At 39.4% G+C, this 25,947-nt stretch overlaps 1 protein-coding gene across 1 annotated transcript in view; it reads right to left on the bottom strand.

Annotated features, from left to right (window-relative positions):
* Positions 1–24,945, bottom strand: part of COTL1 (coactosin like F-actin binding protein 1) — a 66,700-nt gene extending 41,755 nt beyond the window's left edge. Inside the window, exons 1-2 of the mRNA XM_074201941.1 lie at positions 24,572–24,945; positions 24,008–24,090 (exon numbers count right to left, since the gene is read on the bottom strand). Coding sequence (XP_074058042.1) covers positions 24,008–24,090; positions 24,572–24,648 — 160 coding nt within the window. The 5' untranslated portion in view covers positions 24,649–24,945. The remainder of the gene's footprint in view (positions 1–24,007; positions 24,091–24,571) is intronic.
* Positions 24,946–25,947: the final 1,002 nt, after the last annotated feature.

The raw sequence follows: 25,947 nt of genomic DNA, 5'->3' as shown, positions 1-25,947 counted from the left end.
TAAAAATAAATTAAAAAAAAAGAAATGCCGTTTCAACCAAGAATAAGTGACCTAAGTTTTTATTCCAACTTCCTCTAATTCCCCTACCCCTTCATTCACTACTCCTGCCACTGGTCAAAGGAATTTAGGGAAGTTGAAAATGCCAGTTATCAGAAAGAGACCACAAACCTCTAATCTGCTGGTGATCCTATTACTTGGCCATATTTAAAAGATAAACCATAGACTCCATGCCCTTTCAAAGACATTAGTTACATATCTGATTGTCTGGCAAATCTAATACATCAATCATATTTACAAATGACTCAAAGAACAATGGGAAAAAGGAGCACAGTGGGTTAGGTACAGCATGTTACCAATAATAACCCACATGAGGGACAATGATTACATGACTGATTGGAAAAGAAAGTAGGTAGGATGTGTAGAGAGAGTTCAAAGATCTCTCTGCCTATGGACATAACAGGTATTCAAGAAGTTTTTAACAGAACTAGGTAGACCCTCTATGGAAGCTTTATGGAAGGACATGGGTAAGAACCACAAATGAAGAGAGAAGGGATAGATGGTATATCATCTCGAATGTTAAGAGGGGAATTCAGTCCAATGAGATCATGAATCCACTAAAGTACCTGTGACAAGAATTTGACTCACACTCTACTAGAGTCTTCTTCCACTGTCATCCCATACTGTGAGGATGACAATGAAATGCTAATGTACAGAGAGCAAAAGCTCTGGCAGAACCTAGCTAGCCAGTAAGCCCTTGGGTTGGGGCCATCAATGGAGTGTGGGTTTGTTCTCTGAGAGCAGAGTGAGCTTAATTTGGAAAGACTCATAAGAGAGTGTTGACCACTAGTCATTAAATTCCTTTCAGTCATTGGGAATCACATGAAGGGCAGGGGAGAGGTTATAATCTGCTTCTGTGGAGAGATTACCCATATCCATGGAGAAAGGCTCTTTGAAGGGTGTGTGCAAGTAAGCACACAAACCACTGAATTACATTAACCTCTAGCACAAGCAATCTGGAACTGCATTGAACTGATAATGTCATAGGTTGTCTCAGATGGGGGGACTCATCAGAGTCAAATGTCACCACAATTTCATTGCTGACAGTGGCTATAAGGAAATGTCACCATTTGAATAAACAACCAACACCCAGCACCAGCTAATTACATTTCCCAGTGCAATCAGATTCTCTCATTGAGTGAGCTCTTGAACCACATAAAAATACCCCTCCATGTAAGTCAGTAACTAAAGCAAGAAAATCCCAGTTGTTTCCTTGGTAACCATTTTTTCTTGCTTTAATATTTAATAGAAATACTCATTAGCTTCTCCACTGTATTTGAAAGTAGTCTCACTTCAGTTCTTTTTTTTTTAGTTTTGTATTTTTTAGGTTTTTGCAAGGTAAATGGGGTTAAGTGGCTTGCCCAAGGCCACACAGCTAATTATTAAGTGTCTGAGACCAGATTTGCACCCAGGTACTCCTGACTCCAAGGCCTGTGCTTTATCCACTACGCCACCTAGCCGCCCTTCACTTCAGCTCTTAAACCCCATAAAATGACCAACAGGCAGATCACAACAACTCAGAAGTCCTAAGTAATTTACCCACTGGGGCTATACAAGTAATTCCATCTAACTTCCTCATTTGGCAGAAGATACTGAGGCCAATTTGTACAAGAACACATGAACAAGTAGGGCTAGAGAGAAGCCTCTGACTCCTAGATCAGAGGGCTTCTACCAGAATTCACTGCCTTTGGTCCTCCCTCAAATGAGCTTATCTCCATCCAAATTACTAATCAATGTAATTGGAAAAATGAAATTAAACTTAAAAAATGTTCAAAACAATTGCACATATACACCTTTTACCAGATTGTTCTCTGTCATTAGGAAGGGGGAGGGAAGGGAGGGTGGCAGAAAAACATGGAACTCATCAACTTGCAAATGGATGCATGTTGAAAACTACCTTTGCATGCAATTGGAAAAATAAAATAAAATTATTAATTAAAAATATTTGAGACATCGCTCAGTGTTTGCCATGTAGTCCTCTTTTATTACAGCAGGGTCTGGTGGTGATAATAATATTAATAATATTTTATATACTTTTCATAAGTATACTTACTTTTATAAATATATTTATATAAATATATTTATGTAAATATATTTATATAAATAAATCTAATTACCAATGTGATTGGTTAATGATTTGCTGATTGCCTAATATTTTCAGGTAAATAAAACATTAGGTGCCAGGGAAAAGAAAAAAAGACCTGGGACAAGAGAAATTATTGTTAAGATACAGATCTACTATCCTATATGACCTTGTCTTTGTGACACAGGAGGATCAGTTAAAGAAATTGGGCATATTTATCTTGGAAAAAGGAAGATTCAGAGAGAGACTTGACCACAGTGTTCAAGTATTTACAGGGAGATCATGTGGAGGAGGGTAATGTTTATGAATGGTCTGAGTAACCAGAGGGTATAAGTTGTAAACAGGTAAATTTAGGCTTGAGGTCAGGAAAAACCTGTCCCAAAGGCTCTCTGGCGGTCTTCAAGGTCTTCAAGAGGCTGACAACCATTTGTCCAGTGTGCTTTAATGGGGAAACTTTCCCGTATGTATGAGTGTTGACGTCCCTTCCCAGCCTCAGACTCTGTGATTTCATGACCTTGGGCAAATTACTTTGTTACATTTGGTTACTATTTTTATAAAGACATGTTTTAGTATGTAATTTGCAATCTAGTTATCAGTCTACATGCCAGTCTTTCCTTAGTAGATTTTAAATTACAAGAATTCTCTTTCCTTTATATTTATATCTGGACAAACTCTGTGCAATCATTCATGTTAACATAGAACATTTTCAGGTACAGAGTACAAGTATCATTCCAATTTAACAGAAGAGAAAACTGAGGCTTCAAGATCTGCTTTAGATCCCATAGCTAGTAAGTGTCTGAGGAGAAAATTTACTTCAAGCTATCAACTCAAGTCTTCTTTCTTTGATCCTGTCTTCAGGAGATAGATAATAGGCACATAATCATTATTGATTAAACTTAATTGAATGCAAAAGTGTTGGGCAGTGCCTATAAGAGTTATAAAGAGCTAATAATCTATGATTTATAATTCTATAATATTAAAGTTCTTTAACCTCTCAGTAATTTTGGCAAATGAGACTATAGAAAGAGGCAGAGCACACTTCATTAGCAGAGGAAGCTCTTGTCCTTGGAAATACTGTGCCAATAAATAGCATCTTTAAAAGCATGATTTCATTGTATCCACATTAAGAAATCTAACATTTCACCCCCAACAAGCAGACAAGAATTAAACTGAATGAGAGAAAATAGCAGAGTGAACATTCTAAATATGCTGAAAAGATAGAGTATGGGTCTATGGACTCAAGTTTTAATACTGTCTCAGACACTTAATAGTTATATGACAAAAAAAATAGTTATATGACCTTGGGCAAATATCTGAACCTCAGTTTCTTCTTAATAATAGTCCCTGTCTTAAATAGGGTTGTGTTGCTTAAATGAAAACATTTAACCTGCTTCTTTTATTTTTGTTTAGTCATTCTTCACTCATGTTCACATCTTCATGACTCCATTTGGGGTTTTCTTAGCAAAGATACTAGAGGGGTTTGCCATTTCTTTCTCCAGTTAATTTCACAGAATAGGAAACTGAGGCAAACAGAGTTCTGGATAAGTGTCTGAGGCTAAACTCAGATTTTCCTGCCTCCAGATCTAGCACTCTCTCCACTGTAGTCACATATGCTTAGCAAAGCTTGAATTATACAATGAAAGTTGTAAGTAGGGAGTCAGCTCCTAATAGATTTCCAAAGCCAATTACATTGTATAATTTTCAATATGAGCACTTATACCTTGGAAATCAGCTTGATTTATTGATTTGATGATTTTTCAGACTTAAGAAAGTAATATGGGGGGAAAAATGTAAATAAAACAAATTTAATCTAAAATTATGTTGTACCAAAAAGACTTTCCTCTTCCCCTGCCAAGAGTTGATTGTTAAATATTTACAAGCACACCACTAGCTACTACTGTTACCAAAGGCTGAAATTTCATATTCTGTAATTTATATTCTATATTTGAGTCTATATTTATGTTCTTTAAATTTTTCAAAGAACTGGGATTTTACTCCACTAGACACATTCTTTCACTGATACAGAACTGATACACAAGGCCCTTCTACATCTTAGTAGTCGGTCAGCGCACACACATACACATACCCCTTGCCTTCCAAGACTCAGCTCAAGCTTGGTCCCCTAGACTTTCTTGAATATGCCAGTGGTATTCCTTCCTCCTCTCCCCTTCCACTCACAATTACTTGGAATCTCTTGTATGTGTGTGTGTTTTGTGCCTGTTACTTACCCCTCCCCTCCCAAGAGAATACAAGTTCCCTGAGGGCAGGAATTATTTTTACTTTTGTATCTCCAGTATCTGGCACTGTGCCAGACCCAAGGTAGACACTTAATACATGGAAGTTAATTGAAATACTCCCAGAATTGTCCTTCAATCAGTTTTGTATAAAAACACTAATAATTAACTTCTTTTAGATTGACAGGGAGTCTTAATCTGGAACTCAAAAATTGATATTATTAGGATATGCAACTTTGGAAAAAAATTAAAATCATATATACTTATGTATTCCCATGGCTAGAGGGTTTGATTTGAACAAAATGGACGAGACACACAGCTGACTGAAACAATAATTTTTTGCTCTACCAAGCAAATTCTTAAGAGTTATTCAAGCAAATCTGATGGATGTCTTCCTTAGAATACTTTCCCTGGAAACAGTCTAAGCTAATTTTAACCTCCATCTTTTCAAAGAGGAAGAAGGTTACAACCCACAGACCCCACATTCTTCTTCAAAGGGCCCTGGCTATTTATTGTACAGCATTTAAACAAAACTCTCATCAAGCACAACTGAAATACGTCCAGTAAATTGGGTTAGGTAATCCTGATGTTAGTTGCTTCCCTTCTCCATGCCTTGATTTCCTGATTTGTAAAATGAATTGATCAGACTACCTCTGAATAACTTTATGGGTCTGTTTATTTTGTTTGACTCTCTATATTTGTTTGAAGGGTTTTTTCCTTTTCTTTTCCCCAAAGAAGAAGGGGGGGGAAGAAAGGAGAAAAAAATATATTTTTAATTGAAAAAAAAATTCTATGGTACCAAAGTCCATCAGTCTTACAATAAAATTACCATGAACAAAAAAAAGAAAAAATCATTCTATGATTTTGGTAATAGACTGACACACATAAATTATGCCCACAGGTATACAAATAATAATCCTGCTATCTGAGGCTGAATAAATGCTACTTATTAGCTGTGTGACTGAGCAAATCATTTAATTTGTAAAACAAGGAGACTGAACAACTCATCTCTAGATTTCTTTCAACTTTAAAAATCAATGACTTTGTGGTCAATCATACTTTTGATTTGAGTGACTTTTCCAGGAACAGCAATGAATCTCCAAAGTACCCTTCACCTCCATTTCTAGTCTATTCATGTGACAAATAACCAGTACACATGTTTGAGATGGATGATTGGGGTCAGGGGTGCAGCCTGGAGACCATGAGTAAAAGGGCAGAAAGGTCCATGTGGTGACTGAACCAATGACCTGAGGAAGTCTCATGAATAGCTTACTCTAACCAAATGAAACTCAGAACCATAGTTCATACCCACAACTTTTAGCCTCTTCCTGTACAGGAACCACAGAGGAAACAGAGTCACCATTCCTGTGTTTCAGAACTGGGAACCCTCAGCTACCGACTTGGCAACTGGCAAAGACTCCATCTTTTCTCCCCATCTATCAGTGGAAGTGACAAAAGGGGAAGAAGAATGAGGAAATTTGTCTAGAGGTTAGAAGCAGAAGACCTCCAGCTGGACAACTCTTTCTCCAGCCCAATGAGGAAGGGAGTTTGCTCTAAGCACAAATCTGGCCTTGCTCATAAGAGCAAACCACACCAAACCAACTTTTACCTTCCTCCATCCCCTTCATTCCTATTTGAAATTAAACAGTAAATGAAGCTATCTGGTCTAATTTTCCACATTATAATTTTTACCATAGGAGACATTTAGTAGGAACATTATAACTCAATGATCTTTCCCTATCTTTATGTAGTTTTTCTTCAGTTTCTGTCTTACCTCTTTATTCCACCTCCAGTTCTGTTTAGGTTGTCACCTCCTTCTCCCATTTGCACGAACACAATAGACACACACACATACACATCATTGCAGGCTGCATATGAGATAAATGTTCCGGTACCTAACAACTAACATTCTCAGTTTTACAGGGGATTTTGCATATGTCATTTCATTGGATCATCATCATAAACCTTGAGGTAGGCACTATGTATCATTCCCAATTTACAAATAAGGAAACTGAGAACCAGAGAGATCAAATGACTTACCCAGGTTTGGAGAGAGGATCTTCCTGAGATCTTTTATTCCCCCTTTAAATTGCTGATTAGTAATGGTTTTCTCATGTGTAAAATGAAAGAATTGGAATAAATGATGCCTAAGGGTCAGCTTTAAGCTTTTAAATCTGTGATTTTTCCCCTAAAAGAGCCTAAATGCTGAACTTTATGTTGGGGGGGTGGGGAGATAGTGAAAAAAAGAACAAGAAACTGTTTGTGAAAAAAGCTGCTCGTATAAGAGACACAAGATGTTTATACAAACTGGGTGGGGGGAATCCCCAACTTAGCTAGCTCACAGGGAAGTAGCGGCTGGCAAAAAGTGTTACCTAAAGAAAAAAATGAAAAATGACAAATATGTTCCGCAGACAAAGGGGGGGGGTGAAAATGAACTGTCAGCTTCTATTGAATGACCTTGGCTCCTGTGTTCCTTTCACACAGACTCACAAGAAGAGGGAAATCCTAACATCCTGTGAGGGGTGAACAAAACTGCTCTATCATGAGCATCCCAAGAGTTCCAGAGCCAGCTGGCTCATTTCCGGTGTCTGATGATGGAGAGACCTAGGACTGTGAGAAGGCAAATAATTGAGAGGGAGTGGTGGGAGTAGGGCGGAGGAGAAAAAGAGAGGGAAAAATTTTCTTTTACAAAGAAGAGAAAAAAAGGAGGATTTGTGTTGGGGATTTTGTAGTGGGGGAGGGAAGGAAGCGTAAGGAGAAAAAGAAGAAAGAAGAGAAAGGATAGGAGAGATTTGTGTGGCCTGGAATAGATAATGAAATGTGACAAATTCTTTTCAATTATTTTGTTATTTAATATTATTTATTAGCTTATTATTTATTAAATGTATTAGTAATATTTTCTATTTTACTGGCTGGGCTGAACTTTAGGCAAAGATGCAAGAAATGAATTCTCATATAAAAGAATAAATACATTTCCAGGTGGCACAGTGGATAGAGCACTGGCCCTAGAGTCAGGAGAACTTGAGTTCAAATGTGACTTGAGACACTAGATACTTATTATCTGTTTGACCTTGAGGAAATCACTTAACCCTGATTGCCTCACATCCAGGGCCATTTCCAATTGTTCTGATTCATATCTGGTCACTGGACCCAGATGGCTCTGAAGGAGAAAGTGAGGCTGATGACAGCACAGCACCCCCCTCATTCAAATCCAATTCATGTGCTTGTCATGGCATCACCTCACTGATGTCAGGGTCTTTGAGAATAAAGTACAAACAATAACAACATTTCTGGGAACCAAGATGGGGAAGTAAGCAGGGAAAATATTTAACAGAGTCTCTACTTCAACCTAGGTCTCAGAATTCAGGTGGGAAAGGATCTGGTCCAAGCCTGTGGTTTTACTTTCTCTCTAAATCCACCTTTCCATTATACTAAGACTATCCTAACAAAATATTGTCAGGTAGGAAAATTCCTGAGCCTGCTTACTTAAAAGGATATTACCTAGGTTCAGATTAGGATGAATAATGAATTCCCTGAAGTGGTTGCATTATTTGAATTCATACTATATATTTCCATTGGACTGGACCATATTTGACATAAGTATGACTTCAAATAGTGTAAATTTGAATTCATATGACCACTCCAGAAATTCATTATTTAAATTGAGATCTATTGATTAGCATATTAGCTCATATTTCTATAGTATCTTATAGTTTATGATTTATTGATCCTCAGTTTCGACATCTGGAAAAATGAGATTCTAACGCCAAATTATATGATCCTATTGTATCACCAATAAGGTTCACTTTTTATATAGCCTATTGTATCACAATTCAAAAAGGCTTCCCATTAGAAATGCAAACAAGTACAAATTAGTACCTTGGGTGATGAAAAGCTAGGAGAAGCATAGCCAGAGACCAACAAAAGCAGCAACAACCAACCAAGCCTCAACCCTCATGCCCAACCCATGCATAAGTTTTCAAAATACTTCCTCGAATCATGTTTTGTTTGATCCTCCAGACAATGAAGTGCAGGAGTAGCTATCTGTTATCCCCATTTTATAGCTTAGGAAAATGATATAAAAAAAGGTTCACAGTCACTTGGCTCAACTTGCTCTATTTGGTATTGTCAGGTCTAATGCTAGAATCAGTCCTTGTTTCTAATGCAGAACTCTTTCCACTTTCCCCAAAGCACAATGAGGTTAATGGAAAGATGAGGCCAGTCCTTCCACATGGATGAGACCAGTGCCTCTCAAACAGTAGCTGCCTTGACCTAAAAAGAAAAGAAGACCACATCAAAAGAATTATAAGATTAGTGGATTAGCCAACAGGAAACCCAGGTTCTAGACCCTGCCTTACTATAAACTATTGGTGCAGCCTCAGGTTCCCAATCTATGAAATAAGATGACTGGACTAAAAGGTTGTCTAAGCTCTAATAAGTTTAGGTTTTTATTATCTCCCATTTTGGTCTATGAATAGTCCTTCTATAGAATGATTGTAAAAATCAATATTACTTTTAAAATTATTGTTTATTTGAACTTAACAAATAAAATGAATATTTCCATACATGGTGTAAAACAAGAGCACTGTACATGAAACCACTCTATTACTTAGAACCTGCTTTTCCTTGAAAACATAATAAATTCAACCTGAAACTTTCAAAGTCATCCTGCCTATCTGGGATTCTTTTTTAACCATTCATTCTCAGTTTTACATTAAAAAAATGTTTCAGGGAAGCTAGGTGACATAATAGATAGAACACTGGCCCTGGAGTCAGGAAGACCTGAGTCCAAATCCAACCTAAGACATTTATTTGCCTAATTGTGTGACCTTGGGCAAGTCACTTAATCCTGTTATCTTAAATAAATAAAAAATTTTAAAGATGCTTCAATGACTTTCGTGATTTTTTTCATCCTGTTCTTTCCTCAACTATGCCATCCTTAGCCCACATTTCTCTCCTAAGAAAGAAAAAAGAAAAAGACAACCCTTGAAATCAGTCAAGCAAAATTCCCACATACTGGTTGAGTCCAAAAATATACACCTGCACCTTGGCTTACAATCTAATGGGGGGGATGATATAAAAACTATATATACTTATATATATTTATCTATATACATATATATATATATATATAGAGAGAGAGAGAGAGGGAGACACAGAGAGAGAGAGAGAGAGAGAGAGAGAGACAGAGACAGAGAGACAGAGACAGAGAGAGACAGAGAGAGAGAGAGAGGAGAGAGAGGGGGGGGAGTCAAGCTAGATAAAGGATAAGTTGGAAGTAATTGAAAGAAGGAAAGCATTGGAATTAAAAGGGGTTGGGGAAGGATTCCCTTAGACAGTGGATTTTAATTGAGACTTAAAGTAAGCCAGGGAGGTTAGTAGTAGGAGAGGAGGAGAGGAAGTGTTCCAGACATAGAGGATGTGGAGAAAATGCTGGATCTGAGAAATGAAACAGTCAAAAGACCAGGGTCACTGGATTGAAAAGTACATGTTAGGGAGTAAGGTATAAGATATCTGTAAACCGTAAGAGTTCTAGGTTATGAAGGGATTTGAATGCCAAACAGATGATTTTGTATTTGCTCCTGGAGGCAACAGGAAGCCTCTGGAGTTTATTGAGTAAAGGAATGACACGACCAGACTTGCATTTTCAGAAAATCACTTTAGTGGCTGAATGGAGGATGGACCGGAATAGGGAAAAACTTGTAATGGTCAGACCAACCAACAGGCTATTACAATAATCCAGGTAGAAGGACCTAAGGGTCTTTTTTAACCTAAGGGTCTGAACCAAGGTTGGTGACAGTGTCAGAGGAGAGAGGGAGGTGTATTTGAGAAACATTCTAAAGGTGAAATCAAAAGAGTTTGACAACAGCTTGGAAATAGAGATGGGGTGGGGAGAAATTAAGGAGTCCAGGATGAGTCCTAGGTTATGTGTGAGTTTAAGGGACTGGGATGAAGGTATTACTGTCTACAGTATTAGGGAAGGGAAGAGGAGGAGGGGGAAAGATAATGATTTCTGTTTTAGATGTCTACTGAATGAACATTCAATTGGAAATGTGAGATTAGCAGTCAGCAGAGAGATTGGGGTAGCAAAAGTAGATTTGGTGATCATCAGTATAGAGATTATAATTAAATCCATGGGGGCTAATGAGATCAATGAGTGAGGAAGACTAGAAGAAGAGAAGAGGGATCATCACTGGTCCTCTGGAATCTACAATGCTTTGTAGTTTATAAAACTTTCTGATTGGCCATTACATTGATCAGAGAACATTATACTTTTAAGGATGAAGTTTTTATTGACTCTGACACAGAAGAGCCCTAGAAAATTCCTCCCCTTTGCATTCAAAAGTCTTACTTGCAAATAAAAAGTTATTACAATCTTCAACTCAAGAACCTTGTGGTTTGAAATGTATCATGAAAACCCACAATTCTCATCAAATAACTGAATTAACAATATGAGTTCTGGAGTGATGCAATCAGAATTCCAAAGACATGAGTATCATGTCTACTTCCTACTCTTTGAGGAAAAAAAAAAACCATTTTCCTGGCACAGATTCAGGCAATTAATATTTGATTTCTAACATACCAGTGGCAAGAAACATTAAGTGGCAAAGTATTACCACTGCCTGCATGAGGTAGCCCCTGGTATCCTACCCTCCAGGCAAAACCACAGGCTTGGACCTGCAAAGCCAATGCATCAAAATTAAGTCCTTGGATAATGCAGTAAATGCTTGGGAAAGATCAGCCAAGCTTCCAAAAGCAGCCAAACTAAATAGTCATCAGCAGAGATCTAGACATAGTGCTGAGAGGGATCCGGGAAACTGAAAACCCAGGTGTGCAAGCAAGGTTGCTTTCTTAGGGCAAGCTTAGCAATTTGAGAGGGATCTCTACCTGCTCTCACAAGCAAACAGTCATACCCCTTATTTGGAACACAGAGGGAAGTAAAGAGTTGATGGAGCCCAATATGTAAGAGTTGTATGAGAGAGAGACAGAGACAGACAAAAAAAAAAAAACAGACACAGAGAAACAAAGAGGCAAGCAGACACAGACAGGAAAATGGAAGACTGGGAAGCATGGAAAGATGGAGAGATCTCTGCCCCCTAAAAAAGCAATCTCATTAGCAAACAAGGTTTAGAAAATTAGGAAAGGCCGCATGGGATAAGAATACTGGACCAAGAGTCATGAAATTCTGCCCCTCATTAGTTATGCTATCTTGGGTAAGTCATTTTCTTTCTCTGGGCTTCAGCTCCTTCATCTTGAAAACAGGAAATACAAATCATACTTCTCTTAAATGTCAGCTTTGAAGCAGAGTATCTGCCCTGTTGATCTTATGAAGTTGATCAGTTGAGATAGTAGCAGATAGGAAAGAACCTGGTTTTTGCTGCCAAGTTAAGAGATTGGGGTTCAGCTCCCACAGTCACTTATTGAGGGTCTCATCATCATTATCATCAATAAGCATATATCAAGTGACTATGATGTGTCACTATGCTAAGCATCAGGGAACACTAGAAAGATAAAATGTAGTCCTTACTCTCAAGGAGCTTACATTCTAATAGGAATATGAAAGACTCCTCCAATGTATAAACATGTCTAGAGAGGGAGCTAGGTGTTTCCAAAAATAATAGGCACACTTTCTCCTTGATTCTTATGCACAGGGGAAACTCTCCATTATTATCATGTAAAGTATTGTCCTAATCTCAGTCAGGCTAACTAATATTTGGCTGTGCTATCTGGTACCTGAGGTAAATCAGTTAATTTCCTTATATGGAAAGTCAGCAGGCTGCAGCAAATAATCTTCGATGACCCTACTAAGTCTTCTCTTGAAGGGAAGGGAAAGTGTCAAGCAGAATGAATGTTCACTGGCCAACCCAAGCTCTGTGCCTATGGTGAAGGCAAGGGTCTCCAAACTGAGTAGCCGAACCATAGTTCTAGAACCCCAATGATGAAATATGCCTCAGGATGTATACATACACACATGCTTTATACATATATACATCTACACATATGTTTGAGGATATGGTCAACTCGGGAATTTGTTTTGTTTGACTGCATATTTGTTATAAGAGTTTTATTTTATATTTTCCTCTCCCCCCCCAAAAAAAAAGAGTAGGGGAATCAGAGGGAAAGAAATTATATTTGTGTTACCTAAAAAAAAATGTTTAAATGGGTGGCCTGTGCCATGATGGCCCAAGGCGTATGTAATCAAGAGTTATCAATCAGTTGCATCTCACCCTCCCAGAGATAATAAATCATAGGGGTAGTCTCCAGCAAAAGTACACCTAGCCTTCAGCTCTCAAAGGCTAATTTTCCAACCTTCCAACCTCCATTCTTGCCTCAGTGAAAGCTCCCAGCCTTCTTCCTTCTGAGCCCTGTATAACCCCAAGAGGGTGGGGAGGAAGCACCATAACCTAACTCCTCCCAACATGCCAAGAAAAAAAAAAATCATTTCACTAATGGGGAAATGTGATCCAAAAAGTTTTGGAAATCACTGATATAAGTACCATTCTAGTTTCAGTTCTGCTTCTTTTAACTAGCTGCTTTACCTCCCCTATGGCACCTTATCTCTCTGAGTTTCAATACCTTCATCTATACTGGAGTGGGGTAGAGTATTAGCTTAAATGACCTCTAAGATCCTTTTGAAATCTAATGACATAATTATATTAAAAGCAAGAATAAAACCACAAGAAAGTTCATTTGCTTGGGCTCAGACTGTCTCAGAACTTCTCTAAGAAGGGTAAAGATCAACTAAGAGGAAGAGCTCTCAAATATTATAAAAGTAACATTTAAAGTTTGCTATGCACTTTACAAATATCTCATTCAATCTGCAGAGCAACCTATTATTATTCCCATTTTACAAATGAGGAAACTAAGGCACAAAAGTTAAATGACTTGCTCAGGATCACATAGCTACTTAGAGTCTAAGGCAGGATTGGGATTTAAGTCTTCCTGACACCAAGTCTTGAAACTCCACCCACTGTGTCTTCTAGATGCTGGTTCTACTCAAATGAATATGAATCTTATCAATTTAGACATTCTCTCCGCTACAACTCAGTCATGACAGTTTTTCCTATGCCTAAATTGGCCATAGGGAGTATATTTAACATGCTTGAGACCTTTGCTTTCTCCTGACTTCAAAAGACCAGTAGAACACTGGGTCATTCCTTATCATATGACCAGATCAGCCCATCTTCTCTTTCTAGCCTGGAGAATGTTTATCATTTCTCAAAGAACATCATGACATCAGGAAGGTAATGTCATGGCATGTATATGAATTGTATTTGAGTGTTTCTGATTGGTTATAACCTCCTTGCATCTATCTAAGGACTCTTCATTGTTTTCATCATTTGACTTCCTTCAAATCTCTGCGGAAGTCCTCCTTAATCTAAGGGCCTTCCCTCTGGGATAACCTTCATCTTATCCTATCTATGACTTATTTATACATAGCTGTTATCATGTTATCTCTCCCATTAGAACGTGACTTCTTAAGAGCTCTTAGCACAGTGCTGGTATATAGTAGGTACTTAATAAATGTTAGTTGAATTGTCCTGCAGTTAATCGTTTTCTGTTTTTGAAGACTACTAATGCTATACTACCACCGGTAGAGTTTCAATATTAAAATGGTAACCTTTACTTTCCTAGAGAATCTTGGGACTGTTCAAGGAAAATACATAAGGGGAAATCCAGTATTGTTGATTCTAATGCCATACCATTTTTAAGTAATAAATTGTTTCCCCTTAAATTATGAATGAGACTACATCCAATATGGGAGTTCTCTAAAGACTTAATTTAGGGTTATTCCATTATTTATGCAATGGCCTCCTAAGGATTTCCCAGAAGAGAATAGAATAGGAATGTTCAGTTAACACCCCACTTATCTGGAGGTCACAACTTCCTTTGACTTCAGCTGTATGGAATATAACCATAAATCAGGATGTTAGCCAAAGAAGCATCTCATTGTCATTTAATTTCTTCTATGGGAGGGGTTAAAGTTACTCATAAATACAAAGAAAATAAAAGGAAAAAAACGAAATAGGGAAGCAGTGGTAAGTATTAAGCAATGGCAACCAAAGAGAAAAATAGGACTGGGAGAGCAAAGTCCATAGTCTCCTCATGTAGACATGAATTCCCACTATGTGCTTATCACAGTGTCTGGCAAATAACAGACACTATATAAATGTTTATTCACTTGTCTTCCTTACAAGACTTCAGTAGTCTGAAGAGCTACTGAAGGGGATTGGTATTTTACCCTATCATAAATCCAGAATGTTAGAATTTAAATGATTTGAAAGTATATCCGGGGCGGCTAGGTGGCGCAGTGGATAAAGCACCAGCCCTGGAGTCAGGAGTACCTGGGTTCAAATCCGGTCTCAGACACTTAATAATTACCTAGCTGTGTGGCCTTGGGCAAGCCACTTAACCCCATTTGCCTTGCAAAAACCTAAAAATGCAAAAAGAAGTATATCCAATCCAATTCCTCATTTTACAGACAAGAGAAAGGAACTGATTTGCCCAAGGGTATATAACTAAATGTTCATCTCTCTGAGATAAAATACTTAAAGTGATGTGCAAATTTGAAACACCACCTAAAAGCTATTATTATACAATCCAACTCAGTTATTTTTCCATATGATGGATCATAAATTCAATCAATCATTCAATCATAAACATTCATTAAGTGCCTACTTTATAGCAGACACTAGGGAGAATAAAAGTCATCCAAGCTACATCTCTCATTTCACAAATAAGGAAACAGAGACTAACTGTTGCTGACATAAGTAACACAGTAGTGAAGAGAAGTTAGAGTTAAATTAGAACTAGATCCCAGGTCTCTTGACTCCAAGTTCTGGGGTAGTAGTAAGGATGCTGAATTTGGAATCCTTCAGCTCTGAGCCCAAGTTTTCCTTTACTACTCTAAGCCTGTTTTCTTAACTGTAAAATAGGAATGATACTTCTTATGCCTAGCTCACAGAGCTGCTACAAGGAATAATTCAGATAGCAAATGGAAAATTCTTTTATAGAACTTCTACCACATGCATGTGTGTGGCTGCTACTAGCAAATTTTGAGCCAAAGGTCTCCAATGAGAAGAGGGATTCAAGAGAATCCTTCAAAAGCTAGGAAGCAGGGGCAGTTAAGTGGCATAGTGGATAGAGCGCTGGCCCTGAAGTCAGGAGGACCTGAGTTCAAATTTGACCTCAGACACTTAATAATTACCTAGCTGGGAGATCTTGGGCAAATCACCTAACCCCACTGTCTTGCAAAAACAAAAGAAAAAAGCTAGGAAGCAGCAAGCAAAAAGAAAAAAAGAAAAAGAAAAAAGCTAGGAAGTATCTTTTATTACATTTTAGAAATACTTCCCTCAAAAACAATTCACATTTATTTAAAAGTCTGATCATTTGAAGGGTAAGGTTTCAGGCATGTGGAAAGTTTATTTATGACAAATATTATATTCCCCTAGTATAACATAAATAAGGTGTTTCTGTAATTAAAGTCCAAGAAAGGTCTCCATATTTCCAAACCTTATGCCAAAATAAGGATTTCAAAAAAAGTTGATATAAAGAGAGACAGATTGGTCACTACTTGTTTGTGTGTGTGTGTGTGTGTGTGTGTGTGTAAGGATGGTCATTTCATTGATAAAGGGAACTTTCTTTTAAGGAAATTGCTTCAACCCATGCAGGTCAACACATTGCAAGAGAGCAGAGGGAGATTAAGTAATTTCCCACAGATCACATGGCCAGTATGTGTCAGAGGTAGGACCTGAATCAAATCTTCCTGGCTTCCAAGACCAGCTTTCTATAAATTATATTATAATGTCTATGTATCTGACAGGTAGCTAGATGGATGGATGGATGGATGGATGGATGGATGGATGGATGGACAGGCAGATAAAATAGATTAGAGACAGAAAGTCAGATAAACAGAAAGATGCATAGAGAGACAAACAGATGCAAAGACAAATAGAAAGGTGCATAAGGATAGATAGTTGAGGGGGGGAGAGAGAGAGAGAGAGAGAGAGAGAGAGAGAGAGAGAGAGAGAGAGAGAGAGAGAAAGGGAATTGAGGTCTCCAAGGCTAAGAGACAAAACTCTCAAAGATCCTGCCAAACAATAAAGCTGAGTACTGAATGGACCATGGGGGGAGAGTGGTCAGATATAACACATTTTCTTTTTTACTTCTTGGAAGGGGCTGGGATTGGATGGCCTTTCCGGGACCATAGGACCAGGTGGATGCTGGGCCTAAGGGGTGGTATGGGGGCTCAGGGCCTCTTGGCCCCAGGGCCAGGGATCTGTCTGCTGAGCCACTCAGTTACCCTACAGCAGAGTCAGAGTGAAAACAGAAAGAAAATATAGTACATGGTAGTGGAAAAATACAAAAGGAGGGAGTTATGATCAGCAATAGCAATGGTGGAAAAATATGGAAGTAACTTTTGTGATGGACTTATCATAAAGAATGTGATCCACCCATGACAGAGTTGGTGGCATTGGAACTGAAGCACATTTTTTAATTATTATTATTTTGGGGGGGGGGGTGCAGGGCAAATGGGGCTGGGTGGCCTTCCTGGGGCCACCATAGCAGGGTCACTGTTGGGTATCTGAGGCCGTATTTGGACCCGGGTGCTCTTGGCTCAAGGGTCAGTAGTCTGTCCACCACCCAGCTGCCCCTACTATTATTACTATTTTATTTTATTTTGGGTCTTTTATTCATTTTTGTTTTTGTTTTTGCGGGGCAGTGGGGTTGGGATGGCTTGCATGTCACACAGTTGGGTGATTGTTGGGTGTACGAGGCCAGATATGGGCTTGGGTGCTCCTGGCTCCAGGGCTGGTGCTCCGTCTACTGTACCACCTGGCCATGCCGACAATTATTACTATTTTTTTAATTTTAATTTTAACTTTTTTCTCTCCCCTTTACTTTATCGCTCAAGCAAGTCTATATTTTGGGGGGTGTATTTTGTTAACTCTTAAACAAGAATATTTTATTAATGTATAAAAAAACATTTGCACAAAATGAGAATAAATAAATATTAAATAAAAAATAAAAGAAAAGGTTCCCTAGACCAGAAGCCAGTGAGTGACATAAAGTTATTGTGTTTTCTCTAAACCTTAAAGAATACCGACCACAAGGAAGTGCTGAACATACATAAATGCATAAAGTAATGATTCATTCAAGAAAGTGGCTATAATTGCTAGATTCTAAAATATTTAACACAGTGCCTGACAAACAGTAGGTGCTGTATAAATAGTCATTAACATCACCACCATCATCATTTTCTCTCAAACACCTTCTAGTTTAATTTTCTACATAAGTTTATCCAAAAAGTATTATTTTAATTTAATTTATATTGGTGGAGCTGAGATTCAATAAAACCATTGTGGAAAATAGCTTGGAATCATGCAAATAAAATGGCAAAAATATCATGCCCTTTGACTAAAAAATTCTCCTGCTAGAAATATGCCTCCAAGGAAGCCACTGCTAAGAAGGAATGATCCATATACATCAAAAACTTTAAAACACATATATGTGACAACGAAGAATTGGAAATAAAGCAGAGACTCATAGATTGAGGAATGACTAAATTCCCTTACATGAATGTAAGGGAATATTATTATGTTATAAAAAAAACCAATGAACATGATAGATATAAAGAAGCCTGAAAAGATTTACAGGAACAGATGCAGAGTAAAGTAAGTGGAACCAGGAAAATAATAAATACAATAACTACAACAAGCTCAAGTGAAAACCCCCACAAAACAATCAACTTTGAATATTACAAAATTGCAAAGAACAAGAATGGTTCCAAAGAAGAAAGATAAGATGTTCCCACCTCACTCCTTTAACAGAGGTGGGAATTCCATGAATATGGTACACTGCCCATTTCCCCAGATTTTGGGGATACATTTTGCTTTTATTTTCATTTCTTAAAAAAAAATTGTTATATGAGACAGCTTTCTGAAAGAGAGAAAGAGGGCAGCTAGGTGGTGTAATGGATAAAGCACTGGCCCTGGAATCAGGAGTACCTGAGTTCAAATCTGGTCTCAGACACTTAATAATTACCTAGCTGTGTGGCCTTAGGCAAGCCACTTAACCCCATTTGCCTTACAAAAAAAAAAAACCCTAAAAAAAAGAGAGAGAGAAGGATAATGGGGAAATATTCGGTGATTTTAAAAAAGGTATCAATTTTCAAAAGTTTATTTTTTTCAATACCTGGAAAAGACAAAGTGAAAAAGTCAGTCCCTGTTCCCAAGGAGTTACCTTCTCCCAGTGGGTGAAGAGGGGTACAAGATGTATCCCACCTGAGTAGATTTTATTCATTGCCTTGTATTATCTTTCTGTGTGGTACAGATTAATAGAATAAGTCTTGAGTTTTTATCCTGTCACTAGGCAACTAGGTAACATTCACAAATCACTCTGTCTCTTTGGGGCTCAGTTTCTTTACCTATAAATGAAGACTGAACACGATGATCTCTAAGGTCCCTTTCTAGCTCTAACATTCTACATTCTAAGATCCCTTCAAGTTCCAAATTCTGTGACTATGATGCTACCAGCCCATGCTCAATGGGACCAGAAAATGAAAGCAGTGGCCCACAAAACCCATGCCAGGGCACTATTCGTTTAATATCCTGAACTCAGGTATTTAAATATTTGGGTTTGGGTTTTTATTGTTTGTTTTTGAAGAACAGGATGATAAATCAAAACATAACTAAGCTAAAAGAAGACTCCTCTAGATTTCTGGAAAAGAAAGAAATTCTGGATATATTAAAGAATAGAAAGAGTGCTAGACCTTCTCAACCTGTTTCCTTATTTGTGAAGGAAGGGGCAGGGTGGGTTGAACTAGAGATTTACTAAGGTCTCTTCCAGATTTAAATCTATAATCCAAAAAACTCCCATGATGATGATGAAGGCAGGGTAATAACAGGCCTCAAAATCAAGAAGACCTGATTTCAAATCCTTCCTCTACCATATACTATCTATGTCCATAGGTAAATCATTTAACCTTCTTCTAAGGGCACAGTGGATAGAGTACTGGCCTCAGACAGCTGACACTAACTAGCCATGTGACCCTGGGCAAGTCACTTAATCCTGATTGTCTCACATTCAGAGCCATCTCCAGTCATTCTGATTCATATCTGACCATTGGACCCAGACGGCTCTGAAGGAGAAGGTGAGGCTGGTGACTTTAGCACCCCCTCACTCAAATCCAGTTATAACATTGTTATAACATCACTTCCCTGATGTCATGGTCTTCTTTGAGAATGAAGGATAAACATTATTATTTAACTGTCTTATACACCCAGTTAACTCTCTAAAATCATAAATTAAAAGAAAGTTGTCTATTGGAGTCGGTGAAAGGAATATCCATGTCAAAGAGTATCCCCAAAATGATTCAATCATAGACCTGGGGGAAAAAATCAAAGTGAAAATCCCTCATAGTATTTTATCAGAAAGCAACTTATACAGGCACCTAGGTGGCGCAGTGGATAGAGCACTGGCCCTGGAGTCAGGACTACCTGAGTTCAAATCTGGTCTCAGACACTTAATAATTACCTAGCTGTGTGGCCTTGGGCAAGCCACTTAACCCCATTGCCTTGCAAAAACCAAAAAAAAAAAAAAAAAGCAACTTATATACTGAATCACATTTTGATTTCCCTGGTCTAGAGCCTAGATTTTTCTACTTCAATGTCTTCAGTGTTAGGCTAAGGAATTAGTAGATAGCATTCATTGAACATTGATAAAATATCTATGAAGTAATATATAGTGAAAGGTTTATGATACTCTCCTTTCCCCTTCCCTCCCCCATCCCCAGGATATTAACATTCTATTTAAATGGATCTTGGAAGATTAATAATCCTTTGAGACCCCAAGAAATGTCCCAAAATGTTGAAATTTTAGGCAAAGTCAATGGGATAAATAGTACTTTGACCATGGCCCCAGGGAGAGAAGTCAGTTGATTTCTTATTCTTCACAAAATATTCTATGACACCATCTTTGCTGCTCCTAATACTGACCAATGGCTTTCAGTAGAAGATAAGAATGGTGCCCTTTGAAATTCACACTGTTTTCCCAAATTAATTATGAACCATAACCAAATAAGGAAGAGAGAAATTCAGATAAAAATGGAAGCCATTCAAGAGTACACAAAGATCCTGCAAGTTTGTATACTGGCTTAAATTTAAGTGTATTTTTTTATGTCTTATTGTAGTTTTTTTTCCTTAAACATTTCTCATTTGAATCTTATTGGGGCTCCTCTGAGGAGTGTTATCCACCATGTTTGCCCCCTGTATTTCGGAAAACCCTCTAAGTCATTAACATGCAGGAATTTCGATTAATAAAGGATCTATTCTCACCTACCATAACTATTTCTAGGATTTCTAAGAAGGATCAGATATTTATGTGTTGCTTCTCTCTTGAACCTAGAAACATAGCCCAAAATTTGCATCATTTTTAAAATATTAGAATGTAGTAAACCTCCTTGACCCCAAACGGAAGGGGAGAAAAAGCTTAGGCTATTTCAGAGTTTGCTTAACTGGGGCCTTGTTACTCTGAGTTTTACTATTAGTTTATTAACAAATAGGTAGCAGAAAAATGCTTGTTGATTTTGAATAAATAGATCAATTCAATTATTTCAATGACCAAGGTCCCTACCTTTTTCCCTTCTTCTGTTTTCTTCCCCCAGAGATATTAATTTAGGTGAGGATCTGTCCTCCACTACAAACCTTCCAGAGCAAAAGTTCAGGAACCAGGAGCAAAATTCACATCCCAAAGGTATGTTCCAGGAGAAGGGATAGTTGGCTTGTGGTTTCTGACTGTGTTATTGTCTGTCAGAAATGCAGGTTTTCTCATCTGTGTAATTATAGGTTTTCTGGTCAATTTCATAACCGAGGCTTTGGTTCCAGCTTTGTGGGGGCGGGGAAAGGCTTAAAAAGAGGAAGAAGATGAGAATGTGGGTTCAAGTCCTGATTCCGCCTTTTACTCCCTGTGAAACTTGGACAAATTACATTCCCTGGCCCTTGGTTTCCTCATCTGTAAAACACAGATAATGATAGTTTCACCTACCCTCCTAGGGGTAGTGAAGGTTAAATGGAGTAAAAGTTAGGACTGACATTTGACTGTGAAATGTGCCAGGAGGAAACTTCTATAGTTTGCAAGTGGACAACAACTGGGCAAAGACCACGTCAAAGGCTTCTGAACCTCTGATAAAGCTATCACATAACATTGTGTCACAGAGATTAACTGAAGTAAATCCAAACACTGCCCATAGGTATGGGATATCTGAGTGAGAAGTCACAACACATGGCTGGCACTAGGGAAACAGATGGTTTGGGGAATAAAAGCAAACCTTTTCTGTGGCAGATTGGGGGGGGGTGTCCTCGTCATTTGCAAGGCTCAGCAACCAACAGCCTAGGAAACATTTTTAGCTGACAACTTGGTGTTGCTCAGCACCATTGCCACAAGAGTAAGGAAAAGTTAGCAAAGGCCATTCCCCCTCCCAATCAAAATAAAAAGGGAAACAAACTCTAAAAGGGCAGGGGAGGCAAGAGAAGGGATGTACTGACAGCTAGTTGTTTGGAAGGTCACAAGAACTAGAAACTTTAATTGAAAAATTTGAAAGTGATCCTCTTTCATCCATTGTTACTTTCTCCCATTTGACCAAGAGTATAAATCTTAAAATTACCACCAATCTGACTTTTGTTTGGAGGTATTTTTGTTTTTTCCCCCCTGAGGTTGGTTAATGGCTGAACAGATTTCCTATGAGACCTACTTCCTGAGTGCATGCTTGAGATCTCAAAGTTCAAGGGTGAGAAACAAGATCTTCAGTATGTGCTTGGGTTGGCATATTCTCAAAATAATTCTGAGTTTACCTGTGATTTGTTAAACCAAAAAAGAAGGAAGGAAGGAGAAGGAAGGAAGGAAAGGAAGGAGAGGGGGAGGGGGAGAGAGAGAGAGAGAGAGAGAGAGAGAGAGAGAGAGAGAGAGAGAGAGAGAGAGAGGAGAAGAAGGAGGAGGAGGAGGAGAGAGGAGGGAGGAGAGGAAGGAAGGAAGGAAGGAAGGAAGGAAGGAAGGAAGGAAGGGAAAGAGAAAGAAAGGGAGGGAGAGAGGAGGGAAGGGAGAAAGAAAAGAATGAAAAGAAAGAAAGAAAGAAAGAAAGAAAGAAAGAAAGAAAGAAAGAAAGAAAGAAAAAGAAATGAAGGAAAGAAGGAAGGAAGAAGGTAAGAAGGAAGGATGCAAGAGAATCGTGAAGGAAAAAAGAGAAAGACAGAAAAAGCAAGAAAGAAGAAAAAGAGAAAGAAAAGAAAAGAGAAAGAAAAAGAGAAAGAAAAGAGAAAGAAAAGAAAAAGAAAAGAAAAAAGAAAAGAAAAGAAGAAAAGGAAAGAAAAGAAAAGAAAAGAAAAGAAAAAAGAAAAGAAAAGAAAAGAAAAGAAAAGAAAAGAAAAGAAAAGAAAAGAAAAGAAAAGAAAAGAAAAGAAAAGAAAAGAAAAGAAAAGAAGAAAAGAAAAGTTCTACAGTGCATAGTCTGAGATTAGGTCCACTGCACCGATGACACAGATTCTGAATTTGAGTGGAAGCCGACTCCGCCAGCCTGGGAGAAACCAGACATCTGCTCAGAGGCATAATCCCAGGAGACATTTCAGAAGCGATTCTAATACTTGAAAATTTCAAGGAACTGCATTTTCACCAATGTCTTTTTCCTCCTTCCTTCCCAGAGAAGCAGCTCTTCCTAATATTCGCAGCCCACACTGGTGGTGGAACTCTCTGAGTTGAAGTTGGGGTGGGGGGGTGGGGTCTGCCAATACCGGCTGTTGTCAGGCTGAGCTCCAACAATGGCAGGACCCGCTCCACTAGAATCGCCTTTGGGAATCGCAGGCTGTCTAATAAGAGCTCTAAGACCCTAAACCGGGGCAGAAATCTCGTTTGGTCTCTTCCTGCTTTAACTGATACCCTGCAAAGTCTCTTTTGGACTAGAACTCGTGTGCAGCAATCAAGCATCCAAGCCTGCTATGTGTTCATAGAATACAGAATTAAAGTATGGCTGTGCTACCCTTGTGCCAAGTAAGCTCTGTGGGTATAAAAAGAGACAAAAGACAGTCGCTGCCCGCAAGGAACTCGCAATCTAATGGGAGGGAAGGGAAGGGGAAAGAACAGTCCGAGCTCACTCTCCCCTGGAGTTTCCAAGACCAAAGAGAAGAGTTTGTCGCAGTTCCCCTAACTCCCGAGGTTTGGATGGCAAAAGCAAAGAAGTAGCAAGTTAAGAGCCCAGGGCTTTGCAAATTATAAGCTGCGGAGTTGTCCCTCATTTCTCTGATAGAAGTAGAGAAAGGATTCTTTTTTTTAATGAGGACTTGAAACGAATACCTCTAGCAGAGAGAGGCAATGAAGTGCCTCGTAGCCCGCAGCAAGGTGAACCTTGCGGATGCCGAGAAGAGGCTGAGCTGGGCTAGGAAGTCCTGACTCAGTAGACTTTCGCTACCGCTGCCTACATCTAAAGAGGGAACGTTCGCCTCCGGTCCCCTCCGCCAAGCCATCGGAGGAGCCGGAATCCGAAAAGTGGGCTCGTTCCGAGTTGGCACCAGCAACTGACAATACGCAGGAATAAATGCTCTGGCTGGTGCGCGATCGAGACGCGGGGCTGCCGTGCGCTTACCTGTGCATTCCTGAATAAAGGATTGGTACTCGGTCCCCTGTTCTCCAGGCACAATGGTGGACCCGTTGTATTTAAAAGTCACCCTTCCGGACGAAAGGAAGAAAAAAAAAACAAAAAAATTGGGATCTAAATGATGACAAGCATCCAAAATAAAACTAAATCTCTCTCTCTCTCTCTCTCTCTCTCTCTCTCTCTCTCTCTCTCACACACACACACACACACACACACACACACACACACACACACACACACACACAAAATCAAAGCGTAAAAGGAGTATTGGCTTTTAGAAATTGTATTGGTAGGGGACCTTTAAAAGGTTGTTTTTTTTCCCTCAACCCTTTTACTACCCGAAAAATGGTTGAGATGGGCCAGCCAGTCAGCCACCCATTTCCCCCTTTTTTTTATGGGGCGGAGAGGCTGGGACCAACTCTCTACTTCTAAAATCCATTACAAGTTCACCTCCGCCTATCGGCAGGAGGGCAGCGGCCGCTGGCGCTGAGCTGCTGCCTCGTTTTAGCCGAGGAAATCGTGGGGGGACCAGCCAAGTGCGCTGAAGCTTACCAGATGACATTTGTGCTATCATCCCGTACGAGATTGTACGCCTCCCGGCAAGCTTCTTTGTCGATCTTTGTGGCCATCTCTCGTGACTAGAAACTGGATTCCAGAAAAAAAAAGAGGAAAGGGTGCCAAAAGGGATGAACCGGGTGGGGAAGAGACAAGGGGGAAGCCCCCAAGGCTTGACAATCCGAGAGGGCGGGAGGGTCCCAGAACTGAGCGGCACCAGCTTTGTCAAGGTCCAGATTGGAGCGAGAGACTGATGCAGGAATCCAGTGCTTGCAATACCACGGCAGGAGCTCGCACTGCCCGCTGCCTACTGAATGAGCTCTTAAGGAGGCGCTTAACCCGCTCCCTGCGGGCTGGCAGGGCGGCTCGCCTTCCCTGCGCTGACTTAAGTCTTTGTCTATTGGTCCTGAGTCAGCCAGCTGGCGAAGGGGAGGTCACCGCCTCTTTTCTGCGGAACAGCCAATCAGAAGAGAAGCACTCGGAAGGCCACCCCTCTCCGGTGGGGTAGAATGGTTTGACCTCACACCTCCCCTAGCCCCCTCCTCTTCTCCTTGGGCTCCTAGTCTTTCTCCTCCTCCTCCTCCTCCTCTTTTGCTTCTGCTCTGCTGCAAGGCATTACTGGGATTTCTGTGCAAAGTGATGTAACCGACTCGACAGAGGGGAGCTGTAAATGCTGCCACAGACCAAAAATCCACTTACTGGCTTCGGGATTGTTAATAAAGGAATTTGGTAGGCGGAATATTTTCATCCTGAGCCAGGGAGGTCTGAGAAGCCAGGAATTAAATAAACCAGGTACTTCATTGGAGAGGATTGGAAGAACTGTAGGTGATTTTTGAGAACACTAACTCAGCCCTCTGATTTTGCAGAAGGGGAAACTGAAGCCCGTAGCCCGCAGCAAGTCAGTGACTGGCCCAAGGTCACACAGATCAATTGATCCTCTATGAACGATCACCTGGAAGGAAGGTTTTTAATGTGCCTTGGAAAATGTCATTCATTGAGTATTACAAATAAGAGGTCATGGAAAGCTTCCTTGGAATTCCTTTAGAAGAAGGAATGGCCATGGAGTTCAAATCCAGCCTCAGACACGGGGCAGGTCACTTAACCCCAATTACTTTGGAAAAAGTAAACAACCCCCCCCCCCAAAGAGGTTCTTTAACTTGTTCAAAGTCAAACAGTAAGTTAGTGCTTAACAAAACATCTAGAGCTGTGGGGCTATCAGGTAAGACAGACTCTCCCTTTCAGGGGTTTCCAGGTGGAAGATCACAGTGGATAGAAGTTATAAAATCATAGGCTGTGAAAGCTGAAAGAGACCTCGAGTCATCTAACTCATAAGATACCATCTAGAGTTGGAAGGTACCCTAGAGACCATCCAG

Source organism: Macrotis lagotis, chromosome 1 (genome assembly GCF_037893015.1).
Source record: "Macrotis lagotis isolate mMagLag1 chromosome 1, bilby.v1.9.chrom.fasta, whole genome shotgun sequence".
Classification (NCBI taxonomy): Eukaryota; Metazoa; Chordata; class Mammalia; order Peramelemorphia; family Peramelidae; genus Macrotis; species Macrotis lagotis.
The sequence above is the reverse complement of the archived record's forward strand: the minus strand, read 5'-3'. Positions and strand labels throughout refer to the sequence as shown.